This window comes from Dermacentor silvarum, chromosome 8, assembly GCF_013339745.2.
Source record: "Dermacentor silvarum isolate Dsil-2018 chromosome 8, BIME_Dsil_1.4, whole genome shotgun sequence".
NCBI lineage: Eukaryota > Metazoa > Arthropoda > Arachnida > Ixodida > Ixodidae > Dermacentor > Dermacentor silvarum.
Genome location: NC_051161.1, coordinates 33,586,794 through 33,609,191, shown reverse-complemented (window position 1 = coordinate 33,609,191; position 22,398 = coordinate 33,586,794). Strand labels below are relative to the sequence as shown.

The 22,398-nt window shown below is 43.0% G+C and overlaps 1 protein-coding gene across 4 annotated transcripts in view; it reads right to left on the bottom strand.

Annotated features, from left to right (window-relative positions):
* Positions 1-3,163: 3,163 nt before the first annotated feature.
* Positions 3,164-22,398, bottom strand: part of LOC119461000 (uncharacterized) — a 41,612-nt gene continuing 22,377 nt past the window's right edge. For 3 of the 4 annotated variants that reach the window (XM_037722168.2, XM_037722169.2, XM_037722170.2), the window contains exons 13-20: positions 20,522-20,567; positions 17,644-17,852; positions 16,839-16,915; positions 16,344-16,412; positions 15,105-15,154; positions 13,134-14,653; positions 10,700-11,117; positions 3,164-7,393 (exon numbers count right to left, since the gene is read on the bottom strand). In XM_037722168.2, the coding sequence (XP_037578096.1) occupies positions 7,365-7,393; positions 10,700-11,117; positions 13,134-14,653; positions 15,105-15,154; positions 16,344-16,412; positions 16,839-16,915; positions 17,644-17,852; positions 20,522-20,567 (2,418 nt within the window). In that variant the 3' untranslated portion in view covers positions 3,164-7,364. The remainder of the gene's footprint in view (positions 7,394-10,699; positions 11,118-13,133; positions 14,654-15,104; positions 15,155-16,343; positions 16,413-16,838; positions 16,916-17,643; positions 17,853-20,521; positions 20,568-22,398) is intronic. The other variant, XM_037722171.2, reaches the window with a different exon arrangement.

The following is a 22,398-nucleotide window of genomic DNA, read 5'->3' as shown; positions in this document are numbered from 1 at the left end:
GATACCTTACGATAGCCAATCGACAGCCAATCAATAGCTAATCGATAATTGATCAATAATCAATAAATTCGGATAAGTTGGTAGTGCTTAACCTATCCCAAATACGTGGCCAATATCTTGCAATAGACAATCGATAGCCAATCAATAGCTAATCGATAATCAATCAATAATAAATCAATTCCGGGAAATGCTGGGGATGACTTGGTAGTGCTTAGCCTAGCCCAGAAGCCAGGACTAGCTGGTGCCCATCTTCTCTGCTGTCTCTTTAGCATTGCGCCGCCAGTGCAAGCTACGCTAATTTTTTTTTTCTTTTCCGCAAAAACAAACATTGTTTCCGCGTAAGGAAAAATAAATTATACAAAGAACCACTCCTGAAATCATTTCCATGTTACCGCTTTTGCGATCGCACTATTACCAGTTTTAATACTATGGCATTATTTTAGGGCTGAGGCCAGTTACTTTTGTGCTTCAATGCATAAAACAGCGTTTTCCTCAAAAGGTTAACTGGAACGCCCATGCATTTCGTCGGACAATTGAAAGTTAGTATACCGAAACTGGTTCAGTCCTGAGAATTCGTTCGAAGTGGATACGCCTTGCGAACTCTGCGTCTATAATTCGTAGATTGAAAGATGTGCCGTAAAATAATTAATTAAAAAGTTAATTCGCGTAATTATGTTAAATATTCAATTAGGCCATCAATGTCAGAATTAGCTTGGAACTACATAAAACAATTAGCATCCTTAGAGCGTCGTCGCATTAATGCGAACACAAGAAATCCTGAGATATGGTCCATTCCATACTTCAGAACACTCTATAAGCTTCAGTCGTTAATACATTACCTACCATTCACTTTGAACAGATACAAAAATGGCGGTAATTTCAGTAAGAAAGAACTCAGCTGACATTTTGGTCGCTTGTAGTGTATCTGATGTGATTATTATTCTGCCTTTGTGTATGGTTCTGAGTATATAATGTAAATCCTGTTTCGTTTTCTTAGCAAATGTTGATCTTGTAAAATTCAGTCTCATGCTATGTTGTATAGGTGGTGTTGCGTTGTTTTGTATAGCTAGTATTGTTATTGTAGTGTTGTTTAAAATGCATTCTGTTAAAAGTTTTTCCAATTCTGTTAACTCGCCGTGACGCAAATATTCTTTGTCTTTCCGCTCATAGCTATTTCGTCTATGAGGAATTCCAGCAATAGCTAGAAATATATGTGAATTATTGTGCATGTGTGCACACTGTTTGCTGTACTATTGCCTTGCCTGGTCTTTTGGGTCACGTCAAGCTACATCATCATCATCATCATCATCAGCCTATTCATGTCCACTGCAGGACGAAGGCCTCTCCCTGTGATCTCCACTTACCCCTGTCTTCCGCTAGCTGTTTTCAACTTGCGCCTGCAAATTTCCTAACTTCATCATCCCATCTGGTTTTCTGCCGACCTCGACTGCGCTTTCCTTCTCTAGGTATCCATTCTGTAAGCCTAATGGTGCACCGGTTATCCATCCTACGCATTACATGGCGTGCCCAGCTACATATGTAGGTTTTAGTCCAAAATGACCGTCCAGCATGTAAACTGGACAATAAATTGATTTGATTCGATTGATTTCGTCGGACACTTTGAAAATTATCTCGAAACTGGTTTAGTCCTGAGAATTCGTTCCAGGTGGATATGCCTTGCGAACTCGGCGGCTATAATTCGTAGATTGAAAGATGTGCTATAAAATAATTAAAACGTTAATTAGCATAATAATGTTAATTCTTCAATTAGGCGTTTTGATTTCTCGTGGAAATAATGGCCACCTCATCGAGTAGTTTAGATCAAGGATTATAATTGCGCTATCTGCCACAGGCAATCTTTAAAAATTTCGTTCAGCTAAAATGAAACGCCCTGTATATTTGCATGCTAAATGACATCATAGAACTATATCGTACAAATCAAGGTAAGTGCATGCGCACCACCAGAAAAATAGTAGCACAGGCAATGGGCCGGATTACTGATGTTCCCGTGGGAGAAACAAAGATTTCTGCCTTTTATTGCTGATATACTGCAGCTTATTAAACCTCTAGAAGGTGAGGCTGACAGATATGGCACTATCTGTAAGTAAAAAAAAAGATTTTTTTTTATTACAGGCCGGGCCTGGTCATGCACACGCGGGCCCTAGCTAAGCTTAGTAATAAACGCCCGGGCCCGGGCCGGGCCTGGGCTCAGTTACACGGGCCCGGGTCGGGCCCGGGCTTGGAACCACGGGCCCGGGCCGGGCCCGGGCTAGTCTTGGTCATGTACGCCCGGGCCCGGGCCGGGCTCGGACTTTGTATTACAGGCCCGGGCTAGGCTCGGGCCTCGTAAAGCGGGCCCGGGCCGGGCTCGGGCCGAAAAATCAGGCCCGTGCAGTGCTCTAGCCTACTATGCACATAAACGTAAGCCAAACGTGGTTGTCCTAAGCAAGTTAACGTAGACGAGACGACTTTCGATTTTGGTGCCTATGACGTGCTAAACGTAAGCCAAACATGGTTGTCCTCAGCGAGCCGCAGTGCGTTAGCGAGTGTGCTTAGCGACTGCTGTGTAGCCAACCGGAGCGACCAATAGCAGCCGCGCATGGGAATGTGCTTTATTACGAAATAAAGCACACAGAAAAGAGTGAGGATCATGGCTTCTGTTGAAACGAGAGCGTTTGAGAGAAAGGTCACTTCGCACTCCGCTTGCAAACTCCATGCACCGCGTACGACAGCAAAACTTGTCTGAGATGTTCACAACAGCGTATGCTACCCGCAGACTATGTTATTTCACCAAGCCCGAGAGGTAGTTCAGGGCCCCTTAAATATGCTACATGCTGAGCAATGTTGCAATGGCTCAAATGTTGACATGACATGCTGATGACACATTTGATGCTCACATTTAAGTGATTTCAAGGTCCATAATGCTGATGTAATGTAAAGCTTGTCCGCAATGTGGTCAGTGCCAATGAATACATGCTCGGGTAACAGATGCATTAAGTTCACGGCAAGAGACTGCATAAGTCATAGATTTCAGCTGCTGAAATCAACTCCGAGTGTAGCAAAATCGAAAAAGGCTGGTCATGCTGGACGGCATATAACCACAACTTTCACATGTCAATTACAGACCAGATTCTGACAATAACCACGCACACCAACACGTTGCTTGTTATGAAGCATAACACTGAATAAAATATTTAATATATGCACCTTGTGTATACAATCCTATGTACAATATGGGGACAAAAATATACATTTGTACAAGACTGTTGCATCGAAAAAGATAAACACAAACTATACCACAACTTCTTTACAAGAAGCAATTCTTTCGAAACCTATACTACTCTTTCCCCCAGAACTTCATTTTCTAAATGTAATGACTGTCCCAAGTTTATGCTACCCCAAAATCACCTGTTGTTATCAACAGGTTACCAACAATGGCACACCAAACAAAGTTGATTGTGTGCACTAACACTATTGTACAGAAAGGCATATATAGCTCAGACAATCTGGACAAAAAAAAGCTAATAAAGGTCTAACGGTTTAGAACGTCCTTGAGCAAATCCTTAAGAAAAACTGGTGCTGTCAACACAGCACAAGTCACACATAAGATAAAGGTTTTGGGCACGTTTCACAAAGACATCTGAATACAAAAACATTGAGTCTGATACTGACTCTTTCTCTTAACTAGTATGTGTTTGTCATAGTCTAAGCACTGGACTGGGGGCTTTTTTTAGCAAAGCATAATTTTACCCCTCTCCTTCATCAGCCTGCAGAAGAGCTGTAATGGTGGGTTTTGGTGTTGTTAATAAAATCTTTAAATATGACAATGGTACCAACATCAGAGGATCACTGCTGGTAGTGTTCTAAACTGAGAACTCGCAGTTTTTTAAACAAGACGGGCCTAGCTTCCAGCATTTTTGTGGCAGCATTATCAACAAGATGCATTTCAACGACATACATCTACGACCTATGAGTGAAAATATCATAAACAAAGGAGCATACAGCACTGAGCTCAGAGCAATATTATATATATATATATATATATATACACACACAACATACAGAATGTCTGCTTGAATTTATGCAGCATCCAATAAGTGACCACAAATGCTTGTGTGTGACTTAGCTCTTAGTCAGAGCGCTCGAAAATGCGCTCACTTTAGAGCTGGGAGTGCAACCGAGATCTGACAGAATTCCAGTCATGTGGCTCCTTTCCCTGCTCTAGGAGCAGCTGAATATCAGTTCGGGCAGGCTTCCCCCTGCTCCAATGACAGAATGACAGAGGGCCTCTGCATCGCTGCAAATAGACTTAGAGCCCGGTAGGAACCAATCAACTGTACCATAAGTTTCACATGTGACCTAAATTGCATAGTATAAAGAAAGCCACAAGAACCACAGAATCAATATTCTTACAAAACAATAAACCAAAGAAGACTGGCAAAGTAGTCTAAGACAGAAGCTGGCAAAGAATAGCTTTGACTTGCTCAAGGACGTGCTAGAACAGGAGGACCCTCACTATAGACCTGAGCCTAAATGAACAGTGCAAAAATGTCAATGCTTTTTTGAAAAGCCTTTTCAGCATTTCATTCCATAGCACTACTACTACAATGACTGCAGGCAACTTGCAGACATCCGAAAATGTGCATCAAGATTTAAGTGATGCCTGTCATACAAAGGCACACCCTTTCGCTGACAAGTTTCTCTTGCAAGCAATGCCCATAACAAACACCTGTTCACAACAACTTGCATGCATCAAACAAGATGCATTCACTCCTAGCTGGCACCAAAAAAGGCAGCCCACATGGTGAGTCGGGGCAAGTTCAATAGAAGTCAAAGCAAGATATTGTCAAGTTTGATTAGATGTTTAAGTTGGCCCCTGAGTCAAAATGACGGCAACACCCTCTCCCAGCTCTACCGCAAAGAACAACTCTTCTATACAAATCAAGAAATCAAATATTCATTTAAAAGAAAAGTAGACTAAAAGCACATGAAACATACAAGTCACCGCTTAAAAAGTCATGCTGTCTACACTAGGCTAACAGTCGTAGACATCGTTAAGCCTGACATTAAACCATCTTCACTACAATAGTAGAGCAACTCCAAACACACAGAGAGCATGGAGAGAGAAAGACCAGATAAGGTTAGTGCTAAACACTGCAGAACCTTGCTGATGCACCCTCAGTAAATATGGCTTCACGATTTGTACATTCTCAACAGGAAGCTCTAAACCCTATTTCATATCATACACGTTAAATCCTAAGTGCTCCCGTATATCTCTTCTTTGTCATCCCTCTTCATTTAAATGCATCAACAAGGATCTACAGAAGTCACTATACGCTGCACTAGTCTCTCTTACACCATCCTGCATATCTTCTGCACACATCTTCAACAGACACAACGCCCACTGGCCCATGGCATGTCTCAGGGCTCATGGCATGTTTCCATCACAATCACCTGGCTGCAGTCGCAAAGCTCATCTGAGATGCCTTAACTAACACACAACTGACAGCAAACATAGCCGGTGCAGCTAGAGCACAACCCTGGTATTTTTTCTCATGTAGATGATTTGCAGTAAGGAACACCATCAGATGGCAAGCTGTGTGTAAAAAACAGGAACATTTTACAAAGAATAGCAAGAGTCAAAAAGTTTGTTCATGAACACTTCCAAAGGTCCAGTCTCGTCAAAGTTACGTCAACTGGCTCTCCATTACACTAAACCCTACTACTGCGAGAAAGCACAATAAGAAATACAGATCAGCGTTGGGGCATGAGAGAGCACAGAAAATACTGACAGCTTTTAAGATAGCTTGGCTCAAACACAAGCACTCTCAGAAAGGTGTGAAGTCACAGAGTAAACTATTGCAAGACAGCAAAACATATATAGAGTCTCACACTCACATGCAATTACAACAGCAGATTTAAAGAATGAGTGGCTAAAGCCCAGGAAGAGTTAGTGAACAACACAGTTTGTGTAATATACTAATATACGCTATGGAAGTGTCGCATGGGAAACAGGCTACACTAATCTAAAAACATAGCCTCAAAGCAGGTCTGTCACTCACAAATACATTACAAGACAGGAAACATGCTATAGTACATAAGACATGGCAACTCACTTAAAAACAACTAAAAACAGCGCTCACTGCGCAACAGTTCTAGGCTCTGCAGCACGCTGGGGCGCAAAACATTCCTCACTCCACCCATGACAAGGTGCGTCAAAGACACTTTAAACAATCACAAAAGCTCCGCACAACCTTGTTTAAAATGCCTCAAGGACAGTGAGGAACCAAAAGAAAGAATGGCACTGTATACAAGTGTGGCGCTTTCTCGTCACACTGGCCTAAATATTGCATGGTACACAAGACTACATCATGCCCAAACACCACAACCTTGCATTAGTCAGCACCTCTGAATGAGCATTGTATGTGTACCTTGTGGTACCCAGTTTGGTACAAGAAACGGAAAGCTCTCATCAAAGTCTGTCAGCACCTGCTACAAGAGTATGCGCATTAACCAGTGCAAAAAAAAAATGGGGCAACATAATTTGCTGGGAATGCTTAGGACTTGCAGGATCTTGTGAATGACTTGCAGGAAATTGTGGTGTAATAACTGCAACTGATTTGGAAGCAGCAGCTACTTCCAACAAACAACAGTATGTAGTGCTTGACCATTCATTCTCTTGACATAGCTAAGCGACCGGCAGGAACATACAGGCACTGGTGATTTCAGTCGACGGTTTGTTATTACATGATGATGTCTTGTTATTTAAGAAACGATGATCACCAGAAATTTTCTTCGTCAGTTATTTTGGGCGTGAAACTTGATTCAGAGGCTGCTACTGGTGAGTAAAATATCATTAGTGCCAGCGATGATTTATTAGTTCCTCCAATGCCACCATCACACTGAGTAGGTTAGAAAAGTCAATTATTTCAACATCACAACATGGCATCTAAACTGGTTTTGCACACCATCATCAAAAGTAGTAATTATTGTACGAGGCACTGCTATAAATGTACTGCACTGTACCTCATCAGACACTAGCCGTCCATTGGCCCTGCAAGATCGAACAACTTTATCACTGACAGACGACACAGGAACTGACGGCAGGAAGACAGCTAATCTCACTAACAGGCAAACATGAGAGAAACTCTGCAGCAGTACATATTACTTATAGAAGAGTGGAGAATTACAACGGGTGAAAAAAAAAATGTAATGGGAAGAAGGTTTCGTCTTGCAATATCCTGTATAAGTGTGGCGCATTTTAAATGTGATAATGCCTAAACACACAGAATACTGGCGAGAGAGCCTTGGCTCAGTGCAAGTCTCCTTCCGTCCTAAAATGCCACTATGATCCAACGGACTTGTCACTCCCTTTCAGATCCACTCCCTAAAACTGGAATGAAGGAGGAGAAAGAAAAAGCAGTGTTGTAGTGAAAAGCCATGTTCAGGGGACCCCACAAAAAGCAGCAATAACTGACGGCGTAGGTGTACAGTCGACTTGTGTTAATCCAAATTTCTCATATAGAAAACCTTTTCAAGCTATCATAAGCATGAATTATTCGAAATTCAATATTACAGGATTACCAACCAAGTTATATATGTTATCACATAAATAAGCAGGCACAGCATGCGAAGTACATCTCCAGTTTCCTTTTTTCCTTTTTTTTTTCTTTAAGTGAAGGTTGCTATTAGCCTATGCCACCATTCCAGTATACTAGTGGTGATGCAATACAATAATCCAGATAAATGTACTTGCTTAAGCTAACACAAAATTTAACTTGTTGAAACCCTATTCTGGTAACTCTTTTGTTACTGCTAGAAATGTGCTCATTTTCGATGCTTTTATGTTTTAACATTTTATTTCAGGATGTAGCAGTCGAAACGTATAGTGTATACATAAAATTATAGCCTGATCACTGGTGTTTTGAATGGATGTATAGCAGTAATAATCACTCAGATAATTTCTGATAATTCTTATGCGAAACATCAAAGAAGCACCTCAAGGAACAGGAATGAAAGTAATACTTTTCTATTTTTAGTAATAAATACCGAGTGTGAAAAAAAATCTGAAATATACAAAATATGCACCTGGTTCTCAGTTTCCAACTTTCGTAACTCAGATCATGCAAAAAAATTATTATAAAGGTTTGTTGGCATCAATACTAGCCCTTGTGATGCCCATGCTATGTGGGAAAACAGTAGTTTCGCAAATGTGAAAACAGTTAAGTTCCTATTGTACATGGAGCATTTGTTTTTAATCATTGCAGCAGGCACTTGGTTTGTTTTTTATGGCATTCCTTAGGCTCACGAAGCAATGGTTGTCAGGTCAGGGAGCCTGCCTTCCCATACTTGATTATTGTGTTGAATCAGCTTTTCTGTGCAAGCAAGGTGGTCAACCTTGCTTGCACAGAAAATGTACCTTGCAAGGTGGCAAGGTACATTCAACTGGTGCTGGAGCTCCACATGCTTTGTTCAGTTCATGTGCTGTACAGCAATGTGGAGTGTTGCACAATATTGTATAGCAATGAATAAGGGCACTTGCACAGGCATGGTTCAAGTGTAAGAGGTTAGACAGCCAGCCAAGTTTCGATTGAAGGTCAGTCCAACTATGTGTTCTTGTGTGAGTGAAAACCCCATACAACGGGAAGGATTGTTTATAATAATTTGTACATACGCTGTTGAAGCACTGATGGATAAAAGCAATCCATAATAGGGGAAATAAGATTGTGCTTGATATTATACGAACAAAGTTATCAAAATAACATGCACTCATGAGCATAGGATTGGAAAATGACAACTCGAGAGAAGCTTCTATGTCTTCAATGCTGGTGTCATTTAAAAATTATGTTGCTGAGTCGATCAAAGCGCAAATTTTGTGTATTTTCATTGAAGAAGTGCTAGAAGCACTAGAGGCTAGTTTCAAGGATACCTCCTGTCGCCAGCTTCATTTTTCCGCTCTCCAATATGCCAAAAATCATCAAATCTCACAAATAGTTAAAAGTTCAAGTCGTCATTACAGACGGTGCATTATGTTGCTAGAAAAATTCAAACGGAAATGTTTAACAACGTGTAGCACAACTGTCGATAAAACTGATCGATTTCTATAATCACGATAACAAAGGAGTTAAGCCAACATTAAGGGGACTCAGTAAAGCTTTCGCAGGTAGTGCTCAATGCAACTCAAATCAGTTTTGGAGGTTCACTGGAGACAGATGCAAAAAGAATGACAGAAATTGGCTTGCATAATTATCAGTTATTCAGCTGAGGAATATTTAAATACAAACAAATGAAATGCCATTTCCAACAAGAGCTAGCTGCATGTACATAGTTAAAGGTCATACCACGAATGGTTTTCAATAACCATGGGAACAAAACTGCTACCTTGGTTATGACAACAACCTTAATACAGAAATGTTTCATGTATAAGCATCCAAGTGGTCATTCATTATCATTTCAATGTATACCCACTAAACAAGAGAATACAATATATTCTGTGCTCTTCTGCTAAGCTGAACTTCTGGTATGATATTCTTCCCATGTACATTTAGGTTATATAGTGAAATAGCAAGCAGCCCAAGGTCTTGCTCATATTGGCATTGTGTAGTGACGGTGAAGGAGAAGAAAACACTACCAGAAATAGTGAATAATGAATATAATGCATTAATTAGTTATTGGTGCTGTCAATTTGGATACAATGTCCATGAAGTTTCAGATACACTAAACTTATCTTGAGCAAAAAGGCAATAGCCTTATAACAGTAGTTATCCAGTGAAAGCGGTCATTGGCAAAAGTAAGACATTGCTTTAGTGCAAATACAGTCCACTTCCGTTACTTTGACTATGGTTATCTTGATTTCTTGGTTAATTCAATTTCAACCGAAGGTCCCAGCCGCCACCCATGCATTTCAATGAGCTTAAGCTTCCGCTATTTCGATCCTAAAATTGGCCTTCGCCGGATAATTCAAACCTGACCAGTCAGTGCACATGCGCCTGACCACTATGATGACCCCAATAGCGGCCCCCTTTAGTGGCAGCATCAGTCTCGGAATGGCTTAGGTGACTGTGATTGCATTGTACACACATTATCTCCCATCGAAAGCTCCTATTTTCGGCCTGCCATCGGAACATTTTCAAGCAATAACCATAGCTCACAATGTCTGCTTATGGTATTTACTCGATTCTAATGCGCACCTTTTTTTTTTTTTTTTTCCAGAACAGCTGGGCCTCAAATTGCTTGCGCAGTGCAATCGGATACGAAGCTAAAACCGCCTTTGCAGCTTTTGTATACTGTACAACATGACTGGTTTGCGGCAAAGCTGACTTTCAAAACTATGCAGCGAAAGCTAGATTTAGGAAAGTGGGCACCATTGTGCAACACATATTAGACTCTTGCCGATTTCTCTTGCTGAAAAATTGCCCCAAATTAGATTTCTACTTTGTTTAGGAGCTTTAATGTCATCTCTACTTTACTTTTACACTTTGGATGCATAGAAAGTGAACATGTGTTGGAATCAGGGGAAGGATAGAATTGGGCATATACTGCCAAATGAATTAGCGGTGTGTTTTGCCGTTTTTTCTGAATACTGCTGAATTTGACCTGCCAAATAATTCGATCTATTTCATCGGCCCTGTCAGGGTAGAACTAATGGAAGTCGATGGGTCAAGTAAAGAGATTCCTGTACTTCATCACTGCTGCTCACCACTTTCAGGGCTCCCATCTGTCCCATGCCCAAACTGGAAAGCATCGCCACCACCAGGTGATGTCTCCTCGCCAAAGACACTGCCATCATCCCGCGCCCACGGCGCGCCACTGCCACTCCCTCCGGCAGACGACGCAAACGAGCAGGGTGAAAAAGAGCGCTCCTCAGATCCCGCCGCACTTGATGAAGTGCGCCGCTTGCCCCGAAGCATAGACACTCCCATGGTTGGGCGTGCACGCGGCGTCTCCGGAGTCTCTGGCCTTGCTAGAGGCGCTGACCCAGGTGGTGCAAACACTTCTGCGTAGCAGTGCGACGACGACGATGATGTGACAAAGCTGCCCGCCGAAGTGCTGCTGTTGAGGCTGCTGCTGCTGCCACTTTTGTGTGTCAACGGCGATGGCGATGACTCTTCAGGGACCTGCGAAAGCCAGCACCCACCGCAATAACAGGAAGATGGTTACTCTCACTGTATTCACCACAGGTGCACTCATTTCAGCCCCTTCTTTGTTCTTATGCATCATTTGTGCTTTTGCAATAGCACACTGTAATGCCTGCCCAGTCGTGCAAGGTGTAGGGGAAGCAGAAACGGGGTCAATAATAGTGTCCTTTCCCAAATACGGACGTTTATCACAGATTGAAGGGTGCTGTTGAAATTGATTGCAACCTTCATCTAGTATGTGTTTGTGCTGCTATAACAGCTGCATGTAGATGCAGAGGAGTGGCAACAGTGCATGCAAAAATTGTTTGTGCTGTGAAAACATGTGGAAAGTGTCGCACCATCACAATAAACCACTGGCTCCAATTCACTTCAGAAAGAGTAGGTAAGCACTGTAAATACACAGGATGTAGTATCAATTTACCTTCATATTATTGTGATAGCAATTATATGGACACTTCAACCGGATTTCTGCCATCAGCGTCGTCGGCGTTGTCGTGAGGTTCCGTATAAAGTCCAAGGGCGATAAAATCGTCGCCGCGCGCCGTATGCGCGAGTGAAAGCGCGCGGGGGACGCGCGCTATCACGGAGAGCGAATGCACGGCGGAAAGCAAATGCGACCGTCGCGCAAGAGGCCGTGGGGGTATGGGAAGGAGGGAGGCGGGCCGACGCTGTGCTGCTTCACCAAATGCTTATCTTGCAACCGGGCGCAAGGGGAACTGGCCACTCAATCTCCCACGCGAAAGCAAGAAAGCGGGAAGGCAGCGCGGGACGGAGGGCGGGAGGGGGGCAGCTTCTCCTCTGCCAACAACTTCTCCTCTGCACAACTCCTCTGCACTTTGCCCGGCGGTGGCAGTCGCCCGCACCGTCTCTTATCTCCACACGGCTCTGACCTTTGTATGCGCTGTGCATTCGCCGCTCAGTTTCCGTTGAAGCGATAGACCGCGCAAACCTTTGCCTGCTGCGGCGGATGCGCTTGCTGCCAGCGTTTTGACAGTCGTTGTCTGCGGTCATTCAGTGTGATCTATTCATGTTTGCTTGTGCGCGCTGACACCATGCTTGGTAATATAGCTAGTAAGCGAATGTGTTCAAGCTTATATAGCCGATAAAACTACTATCCTTACTCCATATAGCTCTTACTAATTTGCTATCGCAGTTGATGCTTCGCCTTTCGGGCAAAACTGCGACATTTTAGCTAAGCTAGCACAAACAAGACACAACACATGAAAGGAAGGAAGGACAAGTACTCTAGTGCTTGCCGTACACTTGTCCTGTCTTCCCTTCGGGTTTCTTCTGCCTAGTTTGCCAGCTCTGCGGGTTAGCTGTCACAATTGCATTTCAATGTGGTCTGTGGGCCCCCCAAAATTTTTTAATTATACATTAAAAAGCACCATGCAGTGAACCATACTGTCTAAATTGTATATTCTTATTCTATAATTGTCTAGGCAATTTATGGCAACACGTGGGTGCACATCACCAGAAGTGCATGCATGAGTCCTCGTAACGTCAGCCATCATTTGTAGATCCCCAAGTGCCCACTTGATGCAATCTCAACTACACATCCGCATCCTGCACTAAGAAATAGTGTAGGAGGAAATATTCAGGCCCCACCCTCATTTCTAAACCTTGTTCCACTTGCTTACTCCAACATGATGTTCTAGAGTGCAATATGCGCAAAATGCATTCGCAACATCTACAGCACATTAATTTATTAAGTGATAGATCCTATACATACTGCTAAGCCACAGGGAAGTTCAAGGCAAGCACAGCCTTAAAGAATATTGCTTAGCCTTGAGCTTTAAAACAATTTGTATCAACTATTTTTTCAAGGGTGTGATTAATAACAATATTAATAACATGTCACCACAAACATTATCCTAAGAAGTGCTATGTTCACTGTTGGTAACTACTCTGCATGCTTTATCAAGAACTACCAGATGGCACTTTTTTTCAAGTCACACACACACACGAGGATTCATTGTTATTCACAGCACTCACCTCTGCAGGTGAAGATGACACTGCAGATGCAGATGCTGACGACTTCAGTAGCCGGACACCAGCAGAGCGACTAAGCTTGGGAGACCCATACATATCTCGTTCTGTAGTCAGTTTCTTTCGCTCAAGCCGTGGCGAACGTAAGATGTTGGACAGGCCCTCACGTGTCGAGGAGGCAAACTTCTTGAGGAACTTCGGCGAGTGAAAGAAACGACTCGATGTCTTGGTTGGAGTGGGGGATGGCGCTGCCTGACAACAAGATGACGCAGGTGCCGAACCGGCTCTTAGGAAAGAGGACGATGGCAGCTTCTCACCTCTACCTCTCGGTGTTCGTTCAACACCTTGCGATGGACTTGGGGCACTACGGGGGACCCAGGGGTCAGTGCCTGCCTCCTCGGGTTGGGGTGGTCTGGACCGACCCTGGTGGTACTGGGAAGGAATGACGTCTGGCCTCTGTGATGCGTAATCGGGTGATGCATAGTCCCGATAACTGTAGTCCGGTGACTGCACACACCCCTCTAGAGGAGAACCGAGGTCACTACTGCCTACCGATGAAAGCGGAATCATCAACTCCTGCTGGGAGCCCCTCCACGAGTTTCGGCGATTCGTGTAGAGGTCTTTAATCTCCTGGCTTGTGGCACAGCGTGGCAGAAGAGAATTAGTCAGCACTGGCAGTGGCACCGGGGAGGTGGCTGGACTATCCGAGAGAGCAGCAGGATCTGGAGAGGACGACGCCGATGGCGATTTCTTAAACACCCTGTTGTACTCTCGGTCAAGCAGCGTCTCACCCTTTGGCGTCTGCATCTGTGGAAAGCTGTCCGCAGTCTTGCTTCGCGACAACTTGGAGGAGTCTGATGGGCGGCGCTGCACAGCACGCGACAGCGCCGGGGACGAAGGCGCCAAGGTCGGCACTCTGGCTGGATTGCCAGGGTTGGCTCCGAGAATTTGTTCACTCGGTGGGGGCAAGCCTGTGCAGGTCGGCGTGGACGGTTCCTTGGTGCTGCTGCTGTGCTTGAAGGAAACATTCACATAAAGGCCTGACGGAGGCTTTGACTTAGCAGTACTGAAATCTCTTTTTGCTGGCTGCACAACACCTAAAGCATCACTGTATCTATCCCAGGCACCTGACAACCTCTGCTTTGCAGTTAGGCTGCATGTCGAGCCATCACTGCACTCTGAAGACAACTCCAGTGAAGAAGGGCACAGCACCGATGGTGGGGACTTGGACGACTCGCGATTTCTGGGCAGTGAGGAATTTGAAGCACTCGTCGTCGGTGGCTCGCCGGTGGTGCGCCGTGGGGAAAGAGTGGCTGACCTGTCTGTCAACTGCGGGGGCACTATGGCTGAGCGCAGAAATATAGTTCTGGGCATGGGCTTTGGAGACGGCTGTCTCGGCCTGTCCAAAGGTGCCGGCCCTAGGCTAATTTTGTGGCTGGAAAACGATGAGGATGACGATGCTGGCTTGAACATCTTGCTGTCCAGCACCGCGTCTTCATCACTATCACTTGCCCAGAGGCATGAACCTAGCATTGCAAGGACAAAGCGGGGAAGAGAAAGCAAATAGTCAAATTATTGTCATCATCATCGAAAGCAAATAGTCAAAGCATCATCATCACAGCCTAACCCAATTGCAAGACAACACTTTTTCCCAATTACTGATATCCTGCTGCCCGAACCATACCCACTAATAACCATAGATAACTCTTTCTCGGTATCCATTTTACTGAATAGCCCCCTTAATTATCTGCTGTATGTTCTGCATAGGTTGCTAAACTGACTTCTTCCTGTCTCTCCCAATTTGATGCCCTTCTAATATAAATACTATTAGAAAAACATCACCCTTGCAGCTTTGCCAAGATTGTTTCGACAGTACATACTACAAACCTGAAACTACTACTAATCTGAAATATGTAGCAGCTGGCCTTTATTGTGCGTTTTAAAACAAGGTGTAGCAAGAAAGTAATTCCTCTTCACCTGAGTAGCTCGGATAATGTTTGGCCGCCTGCTGAAGCTTGGTTAACCATCTGAAAAACAAGAATGGGTTATTAGCTGTGTTCAGCAGTGTACACGTTCTTTGATTTTCTACACAATGTCCACCGGAGAGCTGAACCAGGCAAACATTTGCTTTATTTATTTTGTTGTATTATACAGAAAAGGAAGCACATACTATATGTACAATAAAGTCACACAATCACAATAGGTACAAATACAGATAACTATTTCTACACCTGTATGTGAGGTAAAAAGAGTATTTTATGACACCAACCTAATAGGTACACATCACAGCATACAGAAAATGACTTCTGGAAGTTCCAATGAAATACACTGAGCAATAACAAAGACATGCATATGCAGGCATAAGTAACACTGGCTAGATATCAGACACTGAGAAAACAAAAGAAAACAAACGTCCACTATGGAATGACAAAAGTAACCAAGTCGAAGTCAGGTCTAGCTGGAGGATCAAAACAGCGATTGCAGACACTACATAGCACCTGTGAAGTGACAATTTGCTACATGTCTCACAGTATTTATAAAATAGAATTCCATAAAAAACGCAAACATTTCCATTGTTCTGAAAGCAGTTTGATACATTGTTTCTGGCAGCCTTATCCAATGGGCACACGCTGTGAAAAGTGAATGCTAACAACTTTAGAAAGAATGAAATCGAAGTTGAATCACTACTGAAGTGGTGTTGAAACTTCAAGCTTCTCGAGGTGTAAATAAAGAGCAGCTGAAGCATGTTCTCAGTTATTGTGTTTTTTGTACACACTAGTATAAAGGCTCAAGGCACCGGCACAAATAAAAGCACAAGGCCACATTTAATTCTTTTTTTTTTCCCCCAATGCTTCAAACACACGTAGTTCAACTGAATCTGCACATTACCCCTAACATTTTTTTTTTTTTTTAACTAGCCTCACACAATGAATTAGAACTGCCAGTTTATGCAGAAATTTTCCATTGGAGGTAGTTTAAGGCTGATAACCGTAATAACAACACCAGCAATTTAGCTGTAATTGCACACTTTAAAAAAATTCTTGCAGAAGAATGTGCCCTGGACAACAAATTATAAACACCACTTTACGAAAAAAAGCTCTGGAGGTTGTTTTAGAGTTTCTTTGAACAAATCTTATATAAGGCAGAAATCTCTACAGCTGGCAAACACAAGCAGTTTATGCAGTAAATTATAACCATAGTAACACCCAAACTCACCTTGAAGTGTCTGCTTGGGACTCTGTAGCGAAATAAAAAGTGTTTTCGGAGTTGGAGAGCTTGAAGGCACTGCAGAAAAACAGGAAACATGGTACTCTTCAGGAACAGAGAGAATATGCGAAATAAACAATTAATAGGTCATAAGCCACTGCTAGAGTGCTTCTAAACAGTTCCATCTGGTGAAATCCCCTATGCTAAAGCATCCCAACAAAACTTCTCTGATCAGTATTCTACCCTAGTACTATGCCTTAAAATAAAAAGCTGGAACACAATTCACTACTGGCCCTCTTACAGGCCAACAGCAAGAGTTTTCCAGCATTTTTGTGCAGGACATGAAGTAAAAATATTTCTTTGACATACATGGTCTAAAAAAATATTTTAAAAAACTGTATTTGCCTTTTTTAACTCATGTCACACAAGGAATCACACAAGGAAGCAATAGACAACCACAGCATAGGACGCCAGTCATCCTGGCAGTTTAGACTGAGTGCTTACCCGTTTTTGGATTTACAGTCGGGCGCAAGGGACACCACAAAACCAGGCACATACAGCAGGCATTCTGCTTTCTGGTCCTGAAAAAAAGTGGCAAAAGTTTAGCAATCAGTAAACTGTCAAGAAAGAAGGAAGAGAACGCAAAGCTCAGTTCAACGAACATTCTGCCAAGCTTTCTTTTAGGCTATGCTGGTTTTTTGATGCTGTTAGCATTTGCAGGTTACAGCTGAGCTATGGAAAACACCGTAATAGACAACACTGGTTAGCATGCTCTGAAAGCTCAGTGCACGAGTGTCTTAGCAATTCTGTCCCCACTGGAATGCAGCCACAGTGGCCGCAAGTCGGGTCTGTGACTTCCTAATCAGCAGCAGCATGCCTGAAGCCACTCAGACACCACTGCAGGTAGGGAGTTCTTACCCCCAACATGAAGAATCCTGGCAAGACAAAAGATCCATTACAGTAACTCAATAGGTACGGCAATCAGCTGCTGAGCACAAGGTCACAAGTTTGATTTTCCGGCTGCCACGGTCACACTCCGATAGAGGCAGAATGCGAAACCCTCACGTACTGTGCTTTGGGTGACCGCCAAAGAACCCTGGGTGGTGAAAATCAATCCAGAGTCCACTGCAACATCTCTCGTCATAACCTGTGAGTTGTTTTGGGATGTTGAACCCCATAACTAAATTCCTCTTTTGCGAGAAAAGATGGCGACATGGCTTGCCATAGAGCACACAGCACCAAACCTTTGCCATTATAGCGGCATCAGTTCAGAACAGTAACCATGGCAACGGAGATAGGAGGTGCGCACCTGGGGAGTGGCGTAGAGGAAAAGCTGGGGACCCCGGAGGAGGACCCAGCGGCGGCGCCAGGGAGGAAGGGCTGCCATCGCTGGCGCTGCCGTCCTCCCCCCTGCTAGGAGGGGCGCTGCTTGCTGCTGCTGCCCCCCCCACCAGCGCCGAAGGAGCCACCCTTCGCACTCGGCCACCCCCAGCTCCGGGCACGGCACCCCGCGATTCCCTGCAGACAGACGACAGCAGCAGCCATGGTGGCAGCAGCCACAGTTAGCCACAACGCCTCACTCAAGGACAAGGCACCTTGTTCTGAGTGCACATTTCACAACAATGACTTTGCTTCAACATGTTTATAGCATACAGTGATACCAACTCGTTTTAGAAGTGGTGGCACAGCACAAACAATGACGAGAAAGGAGGAAAGACGACCCACCAACCCTCAGCTGTGCTCTGCTGCCCACAACATGTATGTTAACCTGAATTACACTGCGCACAAGCACAGGAAAAAATGGGGAAAAAACAAATAATAAAAAACTGAACTTTTTACTCTCCACATGTCGCAACTGACTGCAGAGAATAGACTGGCCTAAGGTTGATAAAGCTATGTATGTTTCTGCTGTGACAAGAGGCAACTGAAAGGGCACCCCTTATGTAATACCCCCAAACCCTAGGGGCCTTTAAGGTAATAAAGTGAAGTGAAAGGTTTGTGTTTTCTTTTAGTTCTTTATTTTATTCTATTTCTTTTTTTTTTCCTGACCACATTTAAGAAATTTAGGTGACTTAAGAAATTTAAGGTAATACAACCTTACAGAAAGTTTCCTAATCTTTCTGCCCCAAAACAAAATGACGACCACAAGGCAACATACCACACAAGGCAACCAGAAATGTCAACAATGTATGTCAAAAACTTCTGATTTTAGAAAGACTGTCAGCACTAGGACAGAACCAGTCTCCCTATCTTAATACTGGGTGTGTGCTCTGATGCCTGCTCAAATTGGACATTATGCAACAAAAACAAAGCACAGAAACACATGGGAATTTGTACACTTATCATTTTTCATATTGCAATATAGTTCCCAACTATACATCCTATAATGTTGTAGATTAAGAAGCACCAAATGCAAAATACATTTCATACAAAGCTGGGAGCCCTTTCAATACTGCTTTCTCATATCTTTTGACATTTGATGGCTGAACAAAGTATGGACCTAAACTTTCATGTCTAACAAGATTCGCTCATACAAAGCACAAGAGATGAGGAACAAGCTAAAGGAAACACAGTTTATTGATTTTGCAAGCCACTGATATGATTGAACTCTATGTACAAGCTTGTTCACCGAAATCACTATAGCAATAGTGACATCATGGCTCTTAAGAGGTTGAACTTACAATGCAGTGTCTTTAAGCATTCTTAGCATTCTTAGGCAAGTACGTTTGAATTTAAGCTACCTAATACTTACTAGTAGGGTACTAATATTAACTCTGCAGGTATTGCATGTACAAGCAATAGCTAGCACAAATTTGCTCTATGTAAGCATTTAATCTGTCATCATTGTATAAAGATTGTGTTCACTGCATAATCTTGGAGCAATGCATGTCTGCTTAAATTTTTATATTTCAGTGCCTTGTTAAATTAGGCAACTGTCCAGAAGCGACATAAGCATCTGTACAAGAATTCAGGCAGTTAAGCTAAGCCTAATCATCATAGAAAGTAGAAGAGCAGCACTGAGTGAGACTTTTTGTGCCTGTGAAGAGCATACACCTGGTGAATGAAGGAGGTGTGTGTTTTACATTCATATGATTATTTTAATTATTTCCAGTCAGAGTGCAGATAGTTTCAAGATGAGTGAATAATTGACAGCAAATTGGCATCGCTGAGTATAACTACAGTGGTCTTGGCAGTTGTTGTAAATAACCTCAGAGCCTAATGGCATGAATGTTTAGTTTTACACCTCGTATTGTAATGCCTTAAAGAGAAAGACAGAGCCACATGAGACCAAATGACAGAATGCACGCACAATCAGTCAACATACGCACTCTGCCTCTTCTTCTCCCATGTCCTTATTTGCTTCTTGCTTTCTTTATTCACTGTTTATAATGTGATGTAACAATATCTCTCCCAATTTAATATTTTTCTCAACTCCTGAACGCTTCATTTTCTCCATAGTCATGCACACCTGAACCTCACCTTAAAGAGCATTTAACTTTCACAACTTGGCAAAATGAGTGGAGCTTGAGTGCTAAAACTATTACGAAAATCCAACGCTCTCATTAATCATCCTTACTGCGCACAAGTTTTAAAGGCAATTCTGATTAACATGCAATGAACATGCATTGGCTCCCTTCTATGCATGCAAGTGGATGTTAACACACACCTACACTCACATGTTGTAACATTGCACAGTTCACAACATTTACAAGACGTATATGCTCTTGTACCGCGTCACAAATGACAGTCTGCACGTCATCACAGAATTCACTTAATAAACAACCATGACATACACACATTGAACACTGTACCCACATAGACACTGATCCCACATAGACACTGAACCCACATAGACACTGAACCCACATAGACACTGAACCCACATAGACACTGAACCCACATAAACTCACACAGGAAAACAAATAACAATAAACGCACAGATAGCCCCAGAATGAAGAATAAAGTTGGCAGTACACTTGACTGTTAGAAGCCTAACGCTGTTCTACCATTTGCCTGTGAGCACATCTTTAAGTAAAGCTGCTTCGTAAAATGATTTGCTATCCAAAAACACTCTTGACTATCTTGCAAAAATTGGCCATGTGCTACAGTGATAGCCAAAGTGCAAAGGAAAAGAAGAAAAAAAAAGGTTGAAAAAGTCAGCGTGTACCAACCATCAACACACTCACCTAGTGTGCTCTCTGAACATTGTGTCTTTGTGTTCATGGCTGGAGGCTGTAATGGCAAGTGTAAAAAAAAAAAAAAAGGCAAAAAGAAAGAAAAATCTATGTAAAACAAAACACAGTGACCCAGACAGCCAAGAAAGGAAAGACAGCAAGGACGCAAAGAAGCATTCTGAGAAAACAGCAAGCACAACAAAACAAACACAACAAAATACACACTGCAAGCGAAACAGGCACATAAAAATATGAAGGCACGCACACAAAAAAAGAACACAAAGGCTAACACACAAACAGCTAGCTGCTGCATGCACCTAGTCCCAATGTTCCTACAGCTTTCCCGACACACAAAGTGACTGGCAATTTGGCCACAAGGAAGCTGAACGAAATGGACAACATACGTGAATAAACACAACATTGATGCGAACTGCTAGAACTATAACTCTGAGCTGTCTCAACACGTACAAGTTATGGACAATAAGCCTCCCCCCCCCCCCTTCTCTCTTTTCCCAATACAGATGACTTTCATTATTTTGACCCTCGTGGGACCGAACGTTTTGGTCGAATGAACAAACAGCAGCAAAATTAATGGACTGAATTTTTATATATATATATATATGTCCTGCGCCAAGCGATAACGTTTAACATTTGTTAGCCGGTGAAAAGCGGCCACTGGGGAAAGATAAACAAGTATACGTGTCAATATATATATATAGAGCTCGAAGTAGCCTGTCATCGTAGTAGCCTGTCATGACTACTTTAAATACAGTATTACGATAGCTGTACATGTCGTCATCGATCAATGGCCCACGAACCTCAACACTATCACCGGGGCTGCCAAAATTTTTAAAAGAGACATCACCCAAGGCACAGTGCCCATTGTCATCATCACTACATCATCACTGCAGGAATGTCATCATCACTGCAGGATCTGTTCAAGTGACAGCCATCTGTGCTAGACAGTTACAGTGAGGGTTGCAATAAATTTTCTTTCCTTCCCTTCCTCTGTATTTTGTTATTTAGTCTTTCTGTCTTTGTTAAACAAACAACAAATTACTACTACAGCAGGACAGGTTGCTACCATCTCTGTCATCACTTCGGAAAGCAGAATTCTTTGTGGTTTCAAGCTTTTAGCACATGAGGACCCAGTGGAGGTCAAATTACCCAAAGCAGCATGCTTTCACTGTTCAAACTAAACGAGTTTTGCTTTCATAGCCGAATGTGTGGTTTCTTGCCGAGACATTCCAGTGCATTCAAATTAAATGCAAAGTCAAATTATCCGAGGTCGAATTAACCAGAGTCGACTATATAGGATGAAAAAGGCTTCCTGAACATCTCCCAAATATACTGCGCTTATGTTTCCTGCCAGTACAACTTGAAAGCTGAAACACAAAAACACAGACAAGTACACGCACAATGTGCACTGTTTTCGATTCTATAAACATGTCATTCTGTGTGTGAAGTTTTTGTCAGAAAGCAAGGCCACTTGGAGCATGAATGCTGCTGTATCTTGGCTACATTGTGCCGTTGTCAAAGAACTTCTAGTGCTCAAAAGGGCTATAAATTTCGCCTCCCTCCTCAGAGCTTCTGAGCAATACTCATGCATCAGCAGGGTTGACTAAACATCCAAGAGTCAGCTACAAACGCAGAAGCAGTAGCTTCATTTCTTTTACAAAGGCTGCAAATGTGTGTGCATGTGTGGTTCCTTGCACAGTGTGTTGTGCATGTTAGTGTAGCAGGTGCGGATATATACGGAGCGACCTCTTCGTTCTGCTTCTTTGATTGCGAGGGCTATGGCTGCTGCCTCTACGGTGGCGCTTGATCTGGTGCGTATAGATGCGCAGGCCACCACTTTCTTTTGGTTAGCTACTGCCGTTGCGTATGCC